The following is a 22633-nucleotide window of genomic DNA, read 5'->3' as shown; positions in this document are numbered from 1 at the left end:
CCATCGTTTGGTTTGTCCGTTCTGGGCTACTGTAGAAACAAGGCCGCCAGCTCCCCTTAGAGGATTCTAAGGTAACAAAGCACAAGTATTCTTATTTTCAGGGTGATTACAGTAAAGAACGTTGGGGCCTACTTATTAATATAACAAAGTTATAATAATGCTGATAATCATACCCCATAATGAGACCACATGTCCCATACCAACTGACACTGCCTGGTGTGATTTGGCTCACAATACTTAAAATAAAAGTAAAATGACCAATTCTTCAAAATATGCTTCTCAAAAAAAATATGACTTTATTACAGTCACAGGAGAAAATGTAATTTGTTATTTCCACCCCTAAAAATCATATAAAGGGGAGCTTTTATATTCATTTTCAGGTTCATACTTGTATTTGGAGTGTCAACACCATGATTAAATGCTTTAAAAAAAACATTTCATTCATACTGTCTGAATATACATACAGTCTGAATAATGTGTATTCACCCTGCTCCGTTTTAGTGTTTGTCTCTTTAAGCAGCCCTCCAGAAAAAGCTCAGTCTGCTCTGATTGGGTTGCGAGAAAAATATGCTGAATGCGTGACTCATGGTGATTTAATACATGAATTGATGCATGATGTATTATGAATTCCCGTCATTCACCATTATCAAGTCCCAAATGTGATTCGTTGATAAAGAATGTTAATACACAATCGATATTAGACTGATTCAAATTCCAATTTTAAACAAACTAGTCAGATACAAACATTTCAATGTTGCTGCATGACGCAATTGTATTTCAAATAGTTATATATTTATTAAATAAGTAACTGACTGTTGTAGTCATCAACCAGGCTGGGTGATTTATTTCATCACCAAATATCTATTCTTCTTTGTTATTTATTCATTAACCCACATTTAGTTTTTCAGATTTATACTACTCTGTCCTTTACAATAATAATGGCTTTCATTTTAGTTTATTCTCTATTGTCTCTATCTTTGATTCGAGTAAAGCAAAACCATCAAAGAAAACCGGAACACAGAAATGATCTGAAGTGTCTTAATTATTGTGTCGAGTAGTAGTTGTCATGCAGCCTTTTGCACACTAGAGGGGGTTATTGTCAGTTCAATTCCAACACCAAGCAGGAGGAGGAAGATCATAGCTCCTGAGGGATAAGCTATTAAATGCAGTGCTTGTGTTGTGCGTAGGCATCTACATCAAACCGAGGCTGTGTTTTGTTAGTGTTGGTATTCAAATAAAGACAGAAATTGCCCATTTATTCCAGATATGTCAAGGTTTCATTTTCTTTTTCAAAGAGGTGCATTTGTACAGATGTCAAATACATACACCGACAGGGTTTCTCTGTTGCTATAGAGGAAAGGGGTGGTGAGACACAGGGACTTGGTGAGTACAGTATAGTACAAACAAGTTGGCTGGGAACTGCTGCAGCCCCCAATCCCCTGCAGGCCAGACTGTCCGAGCAGGTCTGTGCTGATGTCCAGTTCTCTGCTCCCGTCTTATCGGCCACAAAGTTTCAGTTCAGTACTTGATGTCACAGGTTAGCAGAGAAACATCTAGACAGACTGGTTGCTAGCCTCAGGGCTGAGTGTTCAGAAAAGGGGGGAGGGGGGGATCAACTGAGCCACAGTCCACACATAAGCTCCACCCCTCCCTCCCCCCCATCTGTGGCAGTGGGCAGGGTCAAAGGTCACGAACCGTACAGCCTGTCCCCTGCTGAAGTGTTTGTCGCCTTGCACAGAGACGCAGAACAAAGACGTTCAGTACACTGAAGAGTAATCCAAGCCATCTCCAGCACACATAATACACATAATATCATAATAATAATTCATAGTTAATTGTCAATAATGACATTTGTTAATCATATCAAATTATATGTAATAAATTTACATATCGTTTTATAACCCATATGAAACAGCCCACTATGTAAATTGATTGGGGTGAAACTAAACTGTTAAGTGGGCCTCTACAAGTTTTTTTTTTTTTTTCTTCTTTCTGCCTGAGTTGGTTATCCAGCGCTATGGACATTGACGAGACATCATACAAAAAAAAAAAAAAAAAAAGAAAGAATGAAAAAAGAATTCTGTTCACTTTTAAAACACGACAAAGTGCCAAAAACATCCTTTTTGCAAAATGAAAGTACAAACATCGAGAAACAAAAGAGCACACATGCCTTTTTTTTCTGATCGAAAAGTCAAAGCTCACACACCAACATTCATTTTATTTGTAAAATTGTGCAAGAAGCCAATTAAAAAAAAAAAAAAAAAGACATTAGCAGTGTTCCTCAAGCGAGGAAGCTTGTCATAAAAACTCAACAATGACACATTCTCTACATAGTTTTAAGTCCCCTGACATTATATTGAGTGCTACAAGGAGACCAAAAACACAGAAAAAGCTTCTGCACCAAAGATAATGCAAACAATGCAGAGGTTTGTGTGCATCGTTTCCACACCGCACGGCCAAAACCGCTGTGCCGAACTCCTTTACGAATACGTCCGCCAAATCAGGTCTCAAAATGTCCACGAAGAAATTATTTACTATTTCACGGCGCAGCCCTGGTCGGCGTGGGGCGGGAAAAGATCCCAAACAAACCCCAACACAACAAAAGAAGGGATGCATTCCATGAGAAAAAAAAAGGTTTTCCTAGTAGAAAAGAACCAAGGAACCACCTAACACCTCGGCCCGTTGGACCCAAGAACGCGCCGGGCGCCAAGCGAGATGGAGCACAGAGAGATAAACACAAGGTTACGGCAAGGTGATGTGCAAAAACTTAAACTGAGCCATCTCTCTTTATCATCCCTATTCACCCCCCTTTTTTTTCTCCGTTCTCATTCTCTGTCTGTTTTGAATGAATGTTACCCCTAGGGAAGGTATCGGTCTGAGACAGAGGGGTTAGACCAAGCCCGTCCTAGGATTAGAAAGTGCTGAAATATAATCAAGTCTTTTACATCTACTTACATGTGCATCTCTGTTGGTTGGTTGTTGTTTTTATTTCTTTTTCATTTTTTTCTTCTTTCTTTTTTTTCCATTTTTTTTTTTACAAAAAGTGGTCCCCACTAAGCAATGAGGTTTCTTTTTTTTTTTTTCCTCCTGTGGGTCTCACCGTGAACCGTCGAGGGTCAGGGTTTATGATCTCACAGACAATTAGAGGAGAAAAACACTTCTTACACGTCACACATTCAAGCCCTAACACGCTCGGACTACATTTGAACCCCACATGTACATGAGCACACGTACTACACACATGGTGCACACACACACACACACACACACATACACACCAAGGAGACATGACGGTCTCTCACACACAATCAAATTTAGGAAGGCCGCAAGAACAAAAGGGAGAGAGAGGTATGGAAAAAAAAAACGTCTCTATTGGGTTTGTTTCTCTTCACAAACATCCGGACTCTTGTTTTACAGATGTGACACAAACATCACCAGACAGTAAAATACACAAGCCATTTAACAAGGATGAGACACTGGAGTAGGACTATGCTACATATACTTGGCACAGCAAAGGGGTGGGGGGGTGGTGGGGGCACAAAATGTAAGTATTGCACATTGTGGTACATTTCAAGGGGATAAAAAAAAAAGGTTAAACTTGGGATTATCTTAACAAAATTAAAACTACCACCGAAGCCTTTCGGAAAACAAAAAGGTTGAAACCTTGCTGCGACGTGCCATTCCCTCCCCTGCATTCATGATGTGTCTACATTTCAGATTGCTTTGTTTCATAGTCTTATTGTTTAACATGCATTTTTCCACTGAAGTATAAACACAATGACCTTTTATGAGCTAGTGCTGAAAAAGGAGACCGAATATCAAAAGATGATGCGAGGAGAGGGGGGGGGGGGACTGGCTAGACCCAGGCCAGCCCTGCTATGTCCCAGGCCACACTGAAAGGTAGCTAACGGTTGTTGAGGGTCAATCGATTGCTTTGCCTCGGGAGGAGGCGTGAGGCTGGCTGGCTATGACAGGGTACCTGAAACCAAGTTAACGAGGTCACTACGGGAGTCGTGGCGATGAGGCGGACCGAGGGACGTCCGAGGTTATTTGGGGTCAGTTACTGCATATATGAGACACTTCCCTGAAAGACTAGCAACTGGTGTTGCAACTGCAATTTCTAAGGATTTAAATGTAATTCATGATGAGGGGGGATAGCGCCAGCGGAGGATGTGTTCAGGTATGTTAGCTCCTAAAAGCCTTTTTTTCCAGTATATGGCAACATTGTATTTTCTGTGGGAGGAAAGTTGTTTTGGTTGCAATGCAAGACGATTATTATTAAATGTTTATTGCAGAGGTTGTGTGTGTGTGTGTGTGTGTGTGTTCCACTCATACACGTGGAGAGTGCCTGAATATTGTCGTACTATTGCTTTCTAGAGGAACCAAAGCAACATCAGCATCACTTGGCTTTGGCTAAAAAAAGTTTTTTTACCTGACTGACAGTAAAAAGAGTTGACGAGCCGAGAGGCTGACAGGTCGGTTTAGACGTTGTGGTTCATATTCATATTCGTTCATCGGGGAAGGGGGATCGGTCGAGAGAAAACATGTACGTGCGTTTGACACGCACACATACGTATAGAAAACACACAGCCACGCACAAGTCGCACAACATGCACGCAGACACACTACTGTTTCTACTAGTAACGATGTTTGAATAGGAACAGAATGATTATGTGGCATTGATCTGAGAAACCCTGTTTTTTTTATTATTATTAAAAAAATAAAGCATTTTCAAATCTCATATGGGGGGGGGCCTACTCATTCACTCGCCATCACCATCACCATCACCATCACCATCACCATCCATCTAATCAGCCACTCGTCATCCGTCTGAGCACACAGCCATCGTGCCGTCGCCCTGGGAAACCACCTGGAGCGTCGGCCCACACAGCTAAAACCTGATCCACTTCTTAGAGGCAACCAAAAAGAACTACAAATCATCTCCACCGTATAACAACACTTAAATACAGAGGCTGGAAGCTCAACAGATACGCCTGCGGGGATGACACGTCTTCTCCACCTCCAACACGTCACATGAAATGGCATCATACAGTCAGAATGGATTAGATCCCAGAAAACCATGTGTCTACCATCACCGATTCGACAACTTGCCATGTCAATTTTTATTTGATCATATTTCAAAATGGAAATACAAACCATCGTCATACTTCAGTTACACTGGGGGGAAAAAAATAGACTACTTTTTACATGCTGTATGAGGATCATCAGATGGTTAAATATTGGGTCAACCGAGCAGGCGTATCTGTCGAGGTAACTGCTGCATGGAAAGCACAGTCCGTGTTCAAAACAGAACCCTAGTACCTACACCCTGGTTTCAACAGCAGGAAAAGTGGACAAAAAAAAAAGACTAAATTTTCCTTCAGATACACTGCAAATGGCATATCTTTAACTTAAGTCAGTAAATTCAGTAGGCAGGCACGTTTTAAAAAATCAGTTTTTACAGCTATGGTTATGTTGGTAAGAAAAAAAGAAAAGAAAAAACTCAAATGTAAATTGACCTTAACTGTGTTGACGTAGAAACTTTTTTTACCCCTCTACAACGTGACAAGTGCCTGTTGAGGAACCCCCCAAAAAAAAAACCCCGGTCTCCAGTGCGTCACGTGGTCTAGGGCTCGTTCAGGACAGGGCGATTCAAAAACCACGTCTCCACCCTCCTCCCTCCTCCTGATGTGCAAATCGCAAAGATTCTATTAAGTACGACTCCAAGTAGAAACACTGGACATTTAGTCATCGTCTACATATCGAACGAGTACAACCTCTTTTCCTATACACTCTGTACATACAATCATACACACGCTCGCACGCGTACACAAACTCACCACGGGGGGCGCTCTCTCCACAACGGTACTGTTGCCAGTGTGCAATAATCCAATGTCAGTCAACTAGCGTCTCTGCGCTGCATTCGTCTACATACAGTACACATTATGGGTCGTTGAGTTTCAGGGATGGTCTGCACTCGACTGTGTTTGTGTAAGCGTGTGTGTGCGTCCCAGACGGACATCACACTCCAGCACGTTACAAATATATGACACCCTGACAATTCTGTGGCTCTCAGTCTGATACAGAACATCATCAGGATTTCACATATCTTTGACTTTGTTAATCCTTATACCAAGATCCAAAACTTTCATCACACATTCCAATACTTTCCCCTAACTTTTGCACGGCTGTACAAGCGCACATGCTGAATCCCGTCATATTTCGAATTCCTTTTGTCACCATAAATGTTCCTATAACCATCTCCTAACTGATCTTCCCACCCCCCCCCCACCCCAGTACCTGTCACAATCATCCCTTTCTTTGTGATCCCATGGCACACATCCGCTCCCACGTTACCAAACCACCCCTTCACTTTTCTAAAAAGCTTCACCTTTACAAAGTGCTGTTGCTACTTTCTACCCTCATTTAAAAAAAAAAAAAAAAAAAAAAAAAAAAAAATGAAGAAGAATCTTAAAAACATACAGTACTGCGTAAATAAAGAGACAACAAAAATCTGTCGGCTGTATGGTGAGTGTGACAGGTGTGTTAAGTGCTTTGAAACATCCTGACCCTCTCAGAACTGACGTGCAGACTCTCTCGGTTCCTCCCACACAGCCTTTCTCAAAAAAAAAAAAAAAACTATATATATATATATAGTAATTAATCCAAAAAGCGATGAGGATTGTACGCAGTCTTCCTCTTTACATTTTTCCTAAAGTGAAGTTGGCCAACCCAGTGTGTTTGCACTTGTATGTATTAGGTCAGGGTATCTCACATTTTATACATTAACATTGACCCACCTAGGTTCAATCTAGGACTAAATGACCCCTGATTTAGGTTTTTTTTTTTTTTTGACAATCATTGAAAACAACTATCTGGTGAGATAGAAGACGGGGGATTTATGAAGTAAAAAAAAAAAAAAATGAAAATGCTCAAGATGAGACTAAAGATCCCACAGAGTAAATGTTGTTCCTTCTCTCTTGTGTGGCACACTGGCATACCCTGATGACATCACCGGTCAGGTCTGGCATACCCTGATGACATCACCGGTCAGGTCTGGCATACCCTGGTGACACTGTGAATAACAGATGGTAAGTTTCTACACTGGGAATTGTGTTTTTTTTTTTAAAGTTGTGATGATTTACCCACAAATCCTTAATAGTCAGACATCACTCCTCTGGCCAAGTGTAAAACCAGTGTCAGGAGGCAAACTGTGAGCTAACTCAATTGGAAACGTATGCGATGTGTGATGTGTAGCCAGCCAAGAAGAGCCACCAAGCATGGCTCCTGTGTGCCACACAGCCACCGAGAAACGTTAAGCACGCCTCGTAAATCCCTTCGCCATAAGATTGCTTGTGTGAAACCAAATCCATCTATTAAAAAATAAAATGTGTTATTAAGTATATGGACTTAATGTAAGGTGATACTGTGTCGGGTACATTACCACTACAGTACAGTATTTAAGATAGAAAAATTAAAACAGAAAACAAAACTTTAAAACCAACACAAATGAAACATTAATGTGGGCATTCATGTTTTTGTTTGTTTTTGGAGAATCCTGTTATATCCTTTTTTTTTTTTTTCCAAATCCCAATGGTAATTTAACAGTCCTGCTAGCCTTCATTTGCCATTATTTGACCTTCCCTCAATGCTGACTTTCACCTCATGGGAGATGAAGGAAGGTTTGGGCAGGGTGAGGGGCGGCTCCTCCTCCGTTTTTTCTACTTTCCGACCTTCGGGAGCAGACCATCTCCGCTTCCTGCCTCCTGATGGCTTCCTGGCACCGGCTTCTGTGCTGCTGGCAACCTGACCTTTAGAAACAGACCCTCTTTCCCCAAACGCCAGATCCCCGTTTTCCACATTGGCGCCCCCTCCGTTGCCGTTCCCACTTCGACCCATCCCACGCTGGCTGATGCCGTTCTCCCGCTCGCTGTGCCTGGCGCCTCCTCCGCCGGAGCCTTGGGGGGCGTCTGAGACGGCTCTGGGGGGTTTGAGGGGCCCGTGGCTGGAGGCCTGGACAGAGGCAGGGGCCGCCAGCTCCAGGGACTTCTTCAGGGATCCGTTCCTCAGGTTCTTGAGGGTGAGTGAAATACAAACGTCGCCCACGGAGAGCTTGGTGCAAGGCAGCTCCAGGAGCTGGGTGGTCCGGTCCGGGCAACAAGAAGACCAGCCTTGGCCGAAGACGAAGAAGGGGTACTCCACCAAGACTTCCACACTTACCTGGAGGAGAGGGAAGGACATTTCAATACAAAACCTTTCCTGTCTCAACTTCAAATCCACAGTATTTTCCACATAAAACAAAATAATTATGACTTAATAAGAAAGACTTTAGTTTTGTCTAAATGTATCTGTATGAAAGAACGAATAGGACAAGCTGTCCATGAAATTAGCAAGACAATTATGTAATAACGGATGTTTTGTTAGAGGCAAAAGAAAATGTCTTGGTGACCAAAGGGGCAACATATTTCAAGCCTTTTGATCCACTACATTAAATCAATTTAGAGCAGGGTTGGGGAACATTTTTGATATTAATATCATCCCTCAGGGGCCAGACTAAATTATTGAACACATTCTTTTCATGTTTTTAGCAAATTTGAGCAGTCTTTTACATTATGAAGTGATTTTAGCAGATTCGTGGCACAGAGGAGGACTCAGCTGATAGCTTTTGGGTCGCTGCCTGTTTATTGTTCAAAACAATCATAAATAATAATGATAAATAAATTATTATTTTTGTGTGTGTATTTGTGTATTATCTGAGGTTCCCCACCCCTGATTTAGAGGATGGAAAACATGCACGTTGTTTAAATTCTTCTGTCCGAGTTCAGGACAAAGTTCTGCACCTTTAGCACCGATTTGTTCTGCATTATCATTTGTATTTATGAGAGAAATGAAGAGATGACAGATAGAAGCAGTGACGGATAGAGCGAGGGAAGAAGTAAACCTGAGGAGGAAGACGATGAGATGAAGGGAGATCTGAAATGTAGTAGAGAGAATGAGACGGTGGGAGTGGAGAGACGGAGATGAAAAGGATGGAGGGAGGGTGGGCTGAACAAGAAGAGGAGCGAGGAAGAGAATGTCAAGAACGATGCAAGTGTAAGAATTATCAAACACCCTCTCAAAGCACAAACGACGGGCGATATCTTCCCTCCTGTATTATATAACGTTTCGACTTCGCAGAGTAAGTCCTCTGAGTCCGGACTCAAAGCTGCACCTTTCAGAAACCAAAAAAAAAAAAAAAAGAGGAGCCACTAATGGAGTAAAAGAATGAAAGATAAGTCTTTGAAAGATTGTCAGCTTTTGTTGGAGACGATATCAAAGAGCGGCCGGGGGGGCCGGGGCGATGGTTGGAGATGTGCTGTGTGGGCAGACGAGTCAGTGTGGACAGATGAAATAGATTAACTGGCTTTAACGTGCACCCTCAAAGACAGTGAGACGGGTGTGTGTGTGTGTGTGTGTGTGTGTGTGTGTGTGTGTGTGTGTGTGTGTGTGGAGCATTCAATTTTAAGAGATTACCGAGAGATGGAAGTTCTAAAAGTTCTTAGTAGTGACCTATCGAACCTCTTGGAGCACGGTCGGTTATATTACATGTAGCAGTAGAAATGTGATACTCCATCATCCTGGCTTTACTGAATGCTTGTCGATTCCAACACTCGCCTCTTTGAACTTCTCTAACGCTCATAATCTGAACATGTTTGCTACATGACTACCATGCTAATGCACCGGACTTTATTCACAAAGGGAATAGCAGAGTTCTGTGAGATTCACCATAACAGTTAATAATGCAGCACTTTTCATTCAACATTAATAACACCTGCTATGCATAAAAGCCTTCTCAGAGAAACTGGCTAGCTGATTGGTTGCAGCCATTTCTACATCATACTCGTTAAGCGTTATGCTAGTAGCTCTGCTGTCGCTCCATGACTCTCACCTGTGCACGGTGCTCGCCGACGGAGAACTGAACCACGGCAAAGTTGGGTGAGGTGTGGCTCCCTTCGATGCGCTCCACCGTGGACGAGTCGATCTTCAGCTCGCTGCTGATCTCGGCACTCTGGATGAAGTCCTCCGTCTTCAGGTCCTCCACGCGCTTCAGCTCCCCGTCGGCCAGCTGGATGATAGAGCCCTTGATGAAGTACGGGGGAAGCGAGGGGGGCACCGCCGCGCCGGGCGAGGGAGGGGGAGCGGAGGCGGCGACCAGCCCCGGCGGAGCGGGCACGATGGGGAGGTGAAGCTGGCCTTGGACCACCGCACCTGACGCTGCCTGGATGTAAGAGGCACCGGGAGGTTCCAGAGGTTCTCCTTTGGGGGCGGCGGCGGCGACGTACGTGTGCGGGAGTGTGGTAGGAAATGGTGCGGCTTGGGTGGATGATGTCACGTGGGAGGTCACGGGTTCCAATGTGGTGACTCCGCCTCCGCTGACGGGGATGATGACCGGTTGGGCGCCAGGAATGAGTAAGTGTTGCTGCAGGTTGGTGTGGTAGCTGATTGGCGTATGCTGGCCCCCGCCACCCCCGGCGATGTAGCCGATGATAGGTGGCTGGGGGTAAATGGTGGAGGGGAGCCCCATTGACAGTGACTCTGTGGCGCTGTGGGTGGTCTGGATCACGGTCTGGGGGGACAGTGTTCTGACAGCAGCTTTCAGGCTGTTGACACTCAACGGGGGCGGAAACGTGAACGAGGAGGTGGTGTTGGAGGAGATGGGTGTCCGGTTGACGGGCTTGCCCAGGAGGATGCCACCTTTCTCCAGGTGTGTGGGGGCAGGCTTCTCCGGGCTGGCTCTTGGCGGTACCAGCTGGTGGTCCCCGTGGCTGTTGGGCATTAGCATGAAAGAGGTTCTCAGCCCTGAGGGATCGTGAGTAGAGTAGTCTGAATGCAGAACCAGCTGGCGGGCCTCGTAGGAGGACAAAGACGACGCGGCGTCCCGGGATTTGCTCCCCGCCTTAGAGAGGTTGGACTCGGGGGACGCTCCAAACCGCCGACCCCTTTCCAGCTCTCCGTTGTGGAGCTCCCTGGGTCTGGACCCGCCGTCCTCCTTCCTAGCGAGCCCGTCCGAATACTGCACCACGAGCTGGGACATCCCATGTCCCAAAGAATGGTGGTGATGCAGCGACTGGGGAGGAAGGTGGACGCCGCCTTGGTAATGAGGCGACGGCACCGTCCGCGTTGAGGTCGACATTTGAACGTGGTGATAGGCGGGGTCTGTAGACGGCGGAGGCATGGAGGTGCACCCCGTGGATGCTCTCTGCTGGTCATGTTTGGAGGCGTGCGTCAGAGCGGAGGCCGCCTCCGTGTGCGAGTGTCTCTGCGCGGCGTAGGGGGAGGACGAGCAGGAGAGGGGGGGAGGCGGTGGCGGAGGCGGGAGCAGCTGGGGGGAGATGTAGCCTGCGTACGGGGTGGTGTAGGGGGAGGCGATGAACTGCAGGTTGGGAGGCAGTTGGGCGTAATGGACAGCTCCTCCGACTGTGGACTGGGACAGGGGGGACGTATACACCGTAGGAAGGGATGAGACGAGCCTCAGCGAGGAAGAGGAGGTCGAAGAGTCCGATGTGGAGAAGAGGGATTTATACTGGAGGCTGTCCGACTGACTGGAGCCGCGGTGTGCGCCCAGGCCGCTCTCGTTCCCAGCAGCCACGCTGGCGAGCCAGGCCATGTTCTCAGTGCGTTGGCTGTCGCTGGCAGGCGGGATGGCAGGGGAGCGATTGTCAGATGGTAATGTGCACGAAGGGAAATCCCTCTTTTTGGGGGGCAGACATTCATTACTGCGTTCCTGGTTGGACTTCATGCTGACTTCGCCTCAAGTCCCTCAGCTGTACTTAACTTTTGCTTCTTCCTTTCCTATTTCTTCCCTCTCTGGTTTCCTATTTCACTTCCCTGTCTCTTTTTCTTACTTCTGATGATCTGTCCCTGGACCGGCTTTAATAAGCTATATATTATCCTCGTTCCCTCTCTATCCGCTTCAACCCAAGGCCGTTGATTATCAGGTGTGTTCTTGATAACAGAGTAAATCCAGGCCCTAACAAGCAGGCGAGGAAGGATTGAAGATGGAGATGAAGATATGGAGGGGCGGTTAGAGGGGAAGGGGGTAGGGTGGTCTGTTTGGTCCAGTGGTCTTTAGCTGCTCAGTGCGGTCGGGGAGAAAGTCACGACGTCACACCTGCTGCTGCCGCCGAGGACGACGGGGGGCCGAGTGCGTCGCACTTCATGCGGAATCATTTCCTGGCGAATGCAAGCCTGCCCACACCCAGCACTGCCCTGTGGGGGAGAGACAGGAAGACTGTTAGGAACGGTGTGGATCTCAGATGACCTCGTCAATAATTACACTTTTTAGATGTTTATATGTTTGGATTGTTTTTCAACCTTATTATACACTGTCACCCATAAAGTTGGAATATTTTGACATAATCCTCTGTTTATTCCTATCTAAATGCATCAGTAATCACTATTAAATATATGTACAATGCTTACATTATGTGTCACAATAAACAAGGTTTAATTATTTCATGCATGACATTTGTTTGACGCTATAAAAGACACGACATTTGCAAATTATTCCAACTTTCAAAAATCAAAAATTATTTGAAGGACAACTTAAAAAACGTTCAAATGAAAATGGCGACAACAAAAATATGCATCGTGCTTCTAGAGAGTATTGTAAAAGTATTACTTGTATTGCCAACAGGTGGCTAGTACCTCAACAGTGAATGAGCAAAGGAATTGAAGAAAAATAATACTAATAATCCAAAGCAGGTTTCCACAAGCTTGCACCCCTAATAATATTAATAATCAAAACATTTGCAGGAAGTTTGCAGCACCTGCTGTACTTGGACAACTGATAACAAGCATGTGTTATAAAAAGTATGTGTGTACCACATGTGTGTAGGCCATCTGTTAGCCAGGACCCCCTGCTGCAAACGATGGAAAGCTTGGTGTGAATCTCATAAATACTGAAGAAGCACACACACACACACACACACACACACACACACACACACACACACACACACACACACACACACACACACACACACACACACACACACACACACAGTGACACACCATCTTGCTTAGTCAAACATCAACACCTGGGCATATTCAGTTATGCTGACACATGTTCTTTTCCTGACACATGGCTCAAGTTCACTCACACACTCACACACACACACACACACACACATACATGCACACACACGCACACACACACACACACCAACCAGGGCACAAAAGCACGTACGCTATCCAACTCTAAGAACACTTCACATTTCCACACTTAATAGTGGACAGAGTATCGGTTGACATGACAAACTTGCGCTACAAATGCACAGCTCGCATAGCTGTTGTTACTGCAATAGGTTTGCCTCATAGAAATGGGATACAGGAAAACATATCTTCATATTGTAGCTGGAGTATGTCTACAGAACCTGTAGACAGCCAGTTATGTAGCCGGTTTGGTAGCAGACTTGTCTTTGGCGATGACTCTGATTATCTGATCTCTGTAGCTGCCGAGTCACAACGGATTTGATCTTTCGAGCAGAATGAGTGCACCTTTGTGTGTGTGTGTGTGTGTGTGTGTGTGTGTGTGTGTGTGTGTGTGTGTGTGTTCTGTAGGAGGAGGGCCGTCTTGCATTTCAAGCAGACTCCTGTGATTTAAGAAGTGTGGTATTACGACTAGGCTCAGGAGTATGCAAATCCACATACAGTACAGTAACAGACACACACTCTCAAGTACACGCAATCTGTTCAATCAAGCAGACATGAGTCTGTTGATCACAAAGCTTTTAGCACCGAGATGCACTCGTCTCTCCCTCCGTCACTCTACCTCCTCTCCACTCCTCTCCCTCCTCAGCCTGCCCACCTCTCCGTCTTCCTAACTCCACTCTCAATTACCATTCTTCCATCTCACGATTTTATGTTATTAATCGTCCCTCCATGTCTTTGCCTCTTCTCCCTCGGCATCCTGTCACATTGATCTTCCACTTGTAGCTCACCTCAATCAACGTCGAGAGATTTAAAAAAAAATAAGCCAAACTTGTATTCAACGAGCTGTAGCTCGTAAAAAAACTTTGAGATAAGAGGAGTATTACGTGTCGGAGAGCTCGGAGATCAGAGACTTCAAACACTGACAGTGTCTGCACATCCAGCCGTAGATCTGTTCCCGCTGCCATCTACGATTGCTTTTATCTTCCGAGCGAGGAACATTATGTGTGACACGTCGCTCTTTCTGAGAATCGCAGGGGAAACATTAGATGCATTGTGTAAAGGGATGTATATTATTGTGCTGCCGTTACATACAGCGGGTGCAATAAGCAAACAAGAAAAATGTTTTTTTTTTTTTCATATCGCGCAGCTGCCGTGTTATACAAGGAGAACTTCAACATGGGAAAGTAGGAACTAAAACCTGCATTAACGACTTTTAGCCATGTGGGGGCAGCAGAAACACGCAGCACAACACATATACAGAATTACATGACCATATATATATGTGTGTATAGAAAGAGAGAGGCAACTGACCTACATTGCTTCACTGAAACCGACACCGAAACACACATTCATTAAAAAGCTATGTCACCTAAATCTTGCTGAGCTTGCACCTGTGTGTGTGAATTTGTGTGTTGATATCAGTTGACCTGTAACCAAAGCCGTCTTTCCTCCATGTGCTCATGTGCTTTAGCCTCTCTCTCTTTCTGACTCACACTCTCACACTCTCTCACACACACACACACACACACACACACACACACACACACAGGCGCACAAAAAAACCCCACAATGATCCACCTTACTAAAGTCTGTGTGTACATGTGAGTCAGTAACCTGAATCGTTCACTCGTGCGCTATAGTGTTGTCCTTCTACGGTCAAAACAGTGGAGGTTCTCGGGTTTCTTTCCTTCACACACACACACACACACACACACACACACACACACACACACACACACACACACACACACACACACACACACACACACACACACACACACACACACACACACACACACACACACACACACACACACACACACACACACATTTCCATAGAGTGTACTGTGATTAAAACATCACACCGATCTTTCATGTATCCGTTCCGCGGAAAAAGACATTTTCAAAGTCACATGTTAGAGCAATATCCATTAAAGCGTACTCTCTAATTGATGGATTTAACTTATATGACAATCGATCATTTGTAATTCCTTCAAGCAGTAATGGGCTGCTTTGTGTTTATGGCGCCAGTGCTGCTGTAGGATGGCCAACAGTACTGTAACTACGGTCATTTCAAAACAATAGAGAAATGTTTACAGCAGGAACAGAGAATCAAAGACACAAACATTGTGCTTCACAGTTCTACATCGCTACACAACTGATATCCTTCATCCAGTATATGTCTCCACTAAATGTGTGCAATGCCCTTCAACCTCGTGACATATATACAGTACATAAAGAATATATTGAATATGACACAGGACACCCTAAGAATGGTGTGCAACATTATCTTAAAATCACAATCAAGCTATGGAAAAAAAATATTATGAACAGTAAAATTACACTTGAACTAAATCCACTTAGAACACAAATCTTCATTTAACTTTGCATTTCAACTTAAGATGGTAAGTATAGCCTGAGAAATCGTCCATGCAGGCTAAAATATAACCGTGGTGTTCTGTCAGGAGACGCAGTGACTCAAAACAAAGTAAGAGTAGTCATGAGTGAGGGAGAGTCCGCTAGCCTCTAGGCTAATTTATTCAGTGTTGAACGGCGTAGGCTTAAGATAGTGGTGGTTAGTGGTTTCACAGTGCCTTTTGAAAAATGTGGACCACACCTGTTCTCAGCACTTACTGCATATTATAATAATGAATGTAGCATTAGGGACGGCCCATATTTCCCATCATGCCTGCCCGAATGCTGGCATGCCGAGTAGGTTTCAAAATGTAAATGTTACTTTTGTGTTTATAATGTGCAATGTGTCTTAGGTTTATGTTGGTAATCGTCTTTTTTTGTGTTGGATTATAGTTGATTTTGTAGTTTTTAGTTTTAGCTGTTCCAATTCTTGACTGTAGGTGTATTTTGGGTCCCGATCCTCTGTTTTTTTAAAACATTATTCCAGGTTGTGTGGCTATTATAAGTGGCAGCGCACTCTGCTGGACACATAATGCAATGACACCATTCCTGAATCACTCCAGCAGCACATTATATTCTTTATAAATTGATGATCTGAGCAGTCAGCATATGCATGACACTGATATGTCTGCAATAGGCTAAAAATTGTCCAATTATAAGACATTAGGCTACTTTGCATTTTAAGGATTTCATTCCAGCCTGTGATAATTATACTCAAATAAATAACTTTGTTTTGCCGTCGACTGCAAAAGCATTTATATAAACGCTACAGTAAAATCAAAGCCTGCGTGCACGCTCTACATTTATATGCTGATGCGGCTGTGTGTGCCTGATTGCCCAGTCATAATCATAATCATGATCAAAGGGATAAGTTCAACGTGATGTATTATCTCACTGCTATATATAGTTCAACTGGAAAGTACAGCGATGCTGCAGGCTTCCACTTCTCTCTTTCTTCCTCGATGTCTCTCTGTAGCTTTTTGCATATGTGGTTTTTCATTAGTGTGGGTGTGTGTGTGTGTGTGTGTGTGTGTGTGTGTGTGTGTGTGTGTGTGTGTCAGTACAGGGACCCTTGCCAGACCGGGAACTCTGACAAGGCTGCCACTTTATTCCCCGTCACTCTCCTCTAGTGAAAACACACAAACGACAACAACAGCAACACACACACACACAGACACACATGGGAGTATGGTCAGATAGCGAGGGAGTGATGGAGGATCTGCCATTGACAGATGGAGACGGAGCGTTAGAGAAGCAGGGGAAGAGGGAGAGGGAGGGGTGGAGAAGGAGGAAAAAAGGAGAAGCAAGAGCGAGGGAGAGTTAAGAGTTACACAAACAAAGAGGGACGGAGACGGAGGGAAACAAACGACTGTGAGAGTCTCTCTTCGTAAAAACAAACACTTGGGCAGCGTTGCATGACTTGCACTTTCTCACCCCTCAATAACCCGGAGGGTGGGTGGAGGGTAGGGGGGGGCAGACAGACAGCCTGAGAAAGAAAAGAGGCGAATGGAAAGAGAAGGAATGAGAGAAATGTGTGAAGAGAAGAGGGAGGGGGGAAACACTTGAGGACGACGGGCGAATGGTAGAAACGAGCTACGACGATTGTAGGGAAAAACTAGGGCAGACGCAGTACGCACTTATAAATGACATACTGTGATACAACCAGACAAGCTTTCATTACACACACGCACACACGCTGACTCTCTCTTGCTCCCACACACACACACACACACACACACACACACGCACACGCACTTCATTCAGAGACTAAAAAACTGTGTGAAGTGTACTTACCAGGGGAGCAGGAGTAGCCCACTTCTGCATGCTTTCTCTCCCCCTCTCATCCCTTTCCTTCCTTAACTCCTCTCTTCTCCTGCTCTGCCGTGTCCCTTGTAAAGCACTCCGAGTCTCTCTCTCTCTCTCTCTCTCTCTCTCTCTCTCTCCCTCTCTCCCTCTCTCCCTCTCTCCCCCTGAAGCGGAAAATCCTGTGAAGATACAGTGTTCTTGTGCTACAAACTGCTCTCGGCCTTTCTCAACAACCCGCCCCCCCCTTCTCCCTCAAACACACACACACACACACACACACACAGCCAACAGCCCTCTACTAAATCCCGACAGCGAGGCAGGAAGCTCCCTCACTACCACCGATATACACAGCACTCAGGTGAGCACACACACACACACACGCACACAAACAAAATTGGTAGCACACACTCACGCCCACAGGGAGGGAGTCCCGCATGCAGAGCTCCAACGTGTATTATGCAAGGGGCTGAATGTGAGCCAGAGCTCTCACACTGTCTGCCCCACACACACACACACACACACACACACACACACAGGGCCCCTCCCACGGTTTGCTCGGCCAACTTCATCAGGTATTCATTCAAAAAACACACACACGCCAGCTGGCCGCACGCCCAGAGACCGCTTACAAGCAGCGAAAGAGAACGCGAGAGAGAGAGAGGGAGGGAGGGAGGGAGGGAGGGAGGGAGGGAGGGAGGGAGGGAGGTTGTTACAGTGACAAGGGCAGAGAGGGGAGGGAGTGTGGGAGAGATAAAGGGGGAGGGAGGGAGAGAGTTAGCAGGAGAGATTATACAGAGAGAGTACATGAAAGACACACATGGACAACTCATGTATACACACAGATATGCAGGATTCTGGGGCTGAAACTATGTTTAATCTGTTGGGGGTTTTTTTTCTCTCTCTCGATTTATTAATGAATCACAGCCTGTCAAACAATAGTGAAAATGCCCATCACAATTCCCCACAGACCAAGGCAATGTTTCCTATAGTTTCTATGTCTTTCTTTCTTATTAATAGTGATTAACAGTCTTTAATTTAAAATTAAAAAAATAAGATAATAAAAAATAAAAAAACAGCAAATCCTCACATTTGACTTTTTTCTTGAAAAATATTAACCAATTATCAATGAATATTCTCGATCAACAATTTGACTCATTGGCAAATCGTTTCAGGATGTATGCAGATAGAGACATACACATACATGTAAATTCACTGAAACACATCCACTCTCACCTCACACACACACACACACTCCTGTATGCCGGTGCACTCAACAAACACAATGAGATCAATGAGAGAAATCAATGACAGAACCATTATCAGTAGGTGCTCGGATTCAACCAGGCTGCACTTCCTACTTTCAGCCACTAGATGTCACGGCGGATTTCCTCACTGACAGCGTACAGCAGTCTATTTTCATTAGTTAGCTGACCTAGTTAAAAGACCATTTGGAAGTAAATATAGATGAAATGTTCTCCTCAATGCTAAGAGATGAAGCACGCACAGGGCACAAGTGAGTACTTGAGACTTACATGAAATTTTAAACACACACACACACACATGTATAATAGTAATGATTCCCACTAGACCTCATGGTTCTAAACATGCACTAAAAACGCATCCTGTTAGTGTTGACTGGACTTCCTGTCAGCTTGATATCAATCCTGGTGTTTAACATCGGACGGGTGTTTTACCATCGCAGGACTGAAGACATTTCAAAGTCTTCTTCTAATGTAACAAAGAGGAATAAAATAACTTACAAATTGTACCCAGAGAGGCTCGGCTGGATAAGAGGATTGAAAGTGGTAATCTGTCCATTGTGCATTTTTTTTGTAATTGTATTTTAGAAGGCATTTTTTTGGTGATAAGCACAAAGAGCCACAATGTTTTACCTTAGTTTTTCCACATCGTTTGCTTGTTTGTTTGTTTCTCTTCTTGGACTTTCTGTAGACGCTGTTTTTTCTGTGAGTTGTTGTTGCTCATATCGAGGACACGGTTCCTGATTTGCTACAGCGCCGTGCCCACAAATCGCAAAATTTCCTTCCTGTTTTGAAACTAAAAGCATGTCATTTTTTTTGTTGTTGTTTTTAAATCAAATGTGGATTTCTGTGCACTTTTTTGAATTCATAACATCATCATGGTGTCTTTTATAATCAGTTGTATACAGAAACAGCACTATTGCAAACAAACCACTACACCACGATCTTTAAAATTTAGTTCTAGAAGATAATATTCTAAGTTATAGCCTAAAGTAAGAGACCAGGATGTAGAGAGACAGAATGATAATACAGATAACCCACTGAGTCAATAAGCACAAGAGAATAAGACAGAGACAGAAAGACAAATCAGTAGAGACAGAGAAAAAACACAGTGTATTTGTTTCACAGTCGTTTTCGTTGCCATGGCAGCTAATTGGAGCCTCTCGGCATTTAATCATAATTCATTTGTGTGGCTTTGTTTGCAATCTGCCATCAAGTGAAAGCAGCGTGATAGAGAGACAGCAAGGGTGAAGAACGAGTACAAAGAGATGTCTCTGTAATGTCTGGTCTCCAGCCGAGGTGGACGCACATCAACACCCTTCCATCATTTCTGAAAACCTCAGCCCTTCACGCCAAACTCTAGACCAACATAATTATCCAATTCCTTCACATTTCCGCCCGCCGCCTAACCAATTCCACCGAGGAACCTGTTTCAGTTAATAACCCGCAGACCATCGCTAAATGTCTAGAATATCACCACTTGATCATAACTCAGTCATATCGAATGTCACTCCTCCAAAATCCATGTTTTATTGTCCCCGGGATGACAAATCTCTTTATAAACCTGCCACCTCCTCCATAATTTACGTCTACTTCATGACTTATGGATTTTCTATGCATTACATGAAATCACAGAGGTCTCCTTAATGCAGCTGGATCTCGAATACATCATGGGAAACCTGTTTTTGAATGCAGATATCCAAACTTTGCTCTGTTTTCTATTAAAAAAAAACAACGATTACGATCTACTTGCAACGAGCACAAGCTGTGATGTGCACGTTTTCAGAAGTGACCTGCCACTTGAAATTTGTCATATATAAGCAAATTTTGCAGATATAAGTGGATTCTGCAAAAACTCAGTTAATAACCGCCTCATAACAGGAAGAAATGAAATGTCAAGTGCAGCAACCTTCCTCAGCAAACGCTGCTCTCCTTGTCTGTTACAGTCTCAGCCGCAGCCAGTCACTAAGGAAACTGATGAAAAGCTTCTATATTTATTACTCACACCTATATACATATCACAGACTGTTCTCTCTCCCTCTCACACACACAACTACTGACTCTCCCGCTCTCTCAATCGCCCACGCAGAACTTCACACACTCCCCCCCTCCCCTCCCTCCCCTCCCCTCCTTCATAGGGTTCTCTGTCAGCGAAAGTCTCAGCTCTCTTGTTTATCCATGTCTTTCCATCTGTCTGTCTGTGTGTGAGAGAGAGAGACAGCAGGTGCAGAGCCATCTAATGGTCACAAAGCAAACACACACACACACACACACACACACACGAAAGGCACGCCCTTTCCACAACATATTAATCATACCCACGTTCCCTTCACTATCTATCATTCATAACCTTGTGTGAGCGTTACGTAATCGTGTTAACAGTGCCCTCCGAGTCGTGCACACAACTACCTTTCACTTCATCTCTCTCTCTCTCCCTCTCTCTCCCTCTCTCTCTCTCTCTCCCTCTCTCTCCCTCCCTCTCTCTCTCTCCCTCTCTCTCTCTCTCTGCCAGGCTGCGTTAACTTGCTGGCAGTCTAGTGTGCCTCTTCAGCCCAAGCCACATCCCATTCACAAACCTACTAATCCACACACACTATTGGAGCCCTGCTAGTCACACACAAACACACACAAAGAAGTATGCATGTGTGTATGTGTGTGTGTGTGTGTGTGTGTGTGTGTGTGTGTGTGTGTGTGTGTGTGTGTGTGTGCTGAATTAGGGAGGGACTGGAATGGATGGGCAAAGCACTGCTAAGCTCCTCTAGTGCTGTATAATCCGACTGAGTACACACACACACACACGCAGATGCATAAATATGCATTCAGACGCACACGTGCACGCGCACAAACGTGAACTAGCGCGGGGTTGCTCTTTCATTTTGACACATGTACCATGCATGCATTTGCAGAAACAGCAGCAGACATCACAGACATCATTCAGACGCACAAACGCGCAGGCAAAAGTACAACACACTCATTGAAGGGCAAACGCAGACATAAACACCCAAATATTCCTCCACAGACGGTGCTGTGTGTAATCCTGTTCAGAGAGGGTGTGTTAGTGTTGTAGAGGAGGCAGCTGAGGGGAAAGAAGAAATGGAGAAGACAGAAAAGAGGACAGATCAAAATAATTCAAACTCCATTCATCGCTACGCCGTCTATTCATTGAGTCTACCCACACAGCTTTCCCTCCTTTGTCTGCTCCGACTACATAAGACCACCACGTGTATTAAAGGAGAATGTTGCTTGCTTTAAAAAATAAGGAGAGTTTGCAGGACTATTTTTAGTACAAGCTACGACAGCTCAATATGCAATTAAGAACATGGAAATACAAGAATACAATGTTTGCTCCTTTATGGACTAATCGTGGGTAGGTGGGGGCGAAAGGTCTTCTTAGAAGAATCTGATTCAAATTGTAGGTTCAATATTATGAAATATGCATGAGTTGGATAATAAACTTGAACTTGAAGTACAAAAACCATTCTGTTTTGGAATTATCTTGTGATTTCATGTGTGTTTTTATGTGCAAAGACACTCCCGGTTGCTTTTTAGCCCGGGCTGCACCTAATTAGTTGCATTCAATATTGAATCAATCGTACTTCTCATTTTTTGATGCTAATTTAAAGCAAATCCTCTTCAACGCATATCACACCTCGTCGCTGCGCCCCCGCGATCTCTTCCCGCCGACGCGGCGACAAAATACAAGCAGTCAATCAGACGAGGCGAGTGTGAGAATGTCTTGGCTGACGCCGGGTTGAGGACAGGCTGAGAGGTGTGGGATGTGTGACTGTGGGGGGGCTGCAGGGTGCACGGTGCTAAACAGCGAGTGGGCAGACAAACGGTGATAAACACACAACTGTGGACTAACGCTGCAGCCACACACACACACACACTTTATCATAAGGAAGAAAAAGACGCCACGTACAGGAGAGAGAATGAAGGTGAACGGCTTATAATAGCCA

General features: G+C 44.6%; 2 protein-coding genes across 4 annotated transcripts in view; both read right to left on the bottom strand.

Moving 5' to 3' along the window:
• The window catches only part of dtnbp1b (dystrobrevin binding protein 1b), a 199837-nt gene that overhangs the window by 75215 nt on the left and 101989 nt on the right, over nucleotides 1–22633 (bottom strand). The gene's annotated exons all lie outside the window — the stretch shown is intronic.
• atxn1a (ataxin 1a) overlaps nucleotides 1213–22633 on the bottom strand; it is a 77152-nt gene continuing 55731 nt past the window's right edge. For 2 of the 3 annotated variants that reach the window (XM_084031542.1, XM_084031543.1), the window contains exons 4-5: nucleotides 9929–12249; nucleotides 1213–8220 (exon numbers count right to left, since the gene is read on the bottom strand). In XM_084031542.1, the coding sequence (XP_083887668.1) occupies nucleotides 7621–8220; nucleotides 9929–11779 (2451 nt within the window). In that variant the 5' untranslated portion in view covers nucleotides 11780–12249 and the 3' untranslated portion in view covers nucleotides 1213–7620. Of the gene's footprint in view, nucleotides 8221–9928; nucleotides 12250–17403; nucleotides 17525–22633 lie in introns of those variants that run through there. The other variant, XM_084031544.1, reaches the window with a different exon arrangement.

This window comes from Eutrigla gurnardus, assembly GCF_963514095.1.
Source record: "Eutrigla gurnardus genome assembly, chromosome: 17".
Taxonomy (NCBI): Eukaryota; Metazoa; Chordata; class Actinopteri; order Perciformes; family Triglidae; genus Eutrigla; species Eutrigla gurnardus.
Note: the sequence above shows the minus strand (reverse complement) of the source record. Positions and strands in the feature narration are given on the sequence as shown.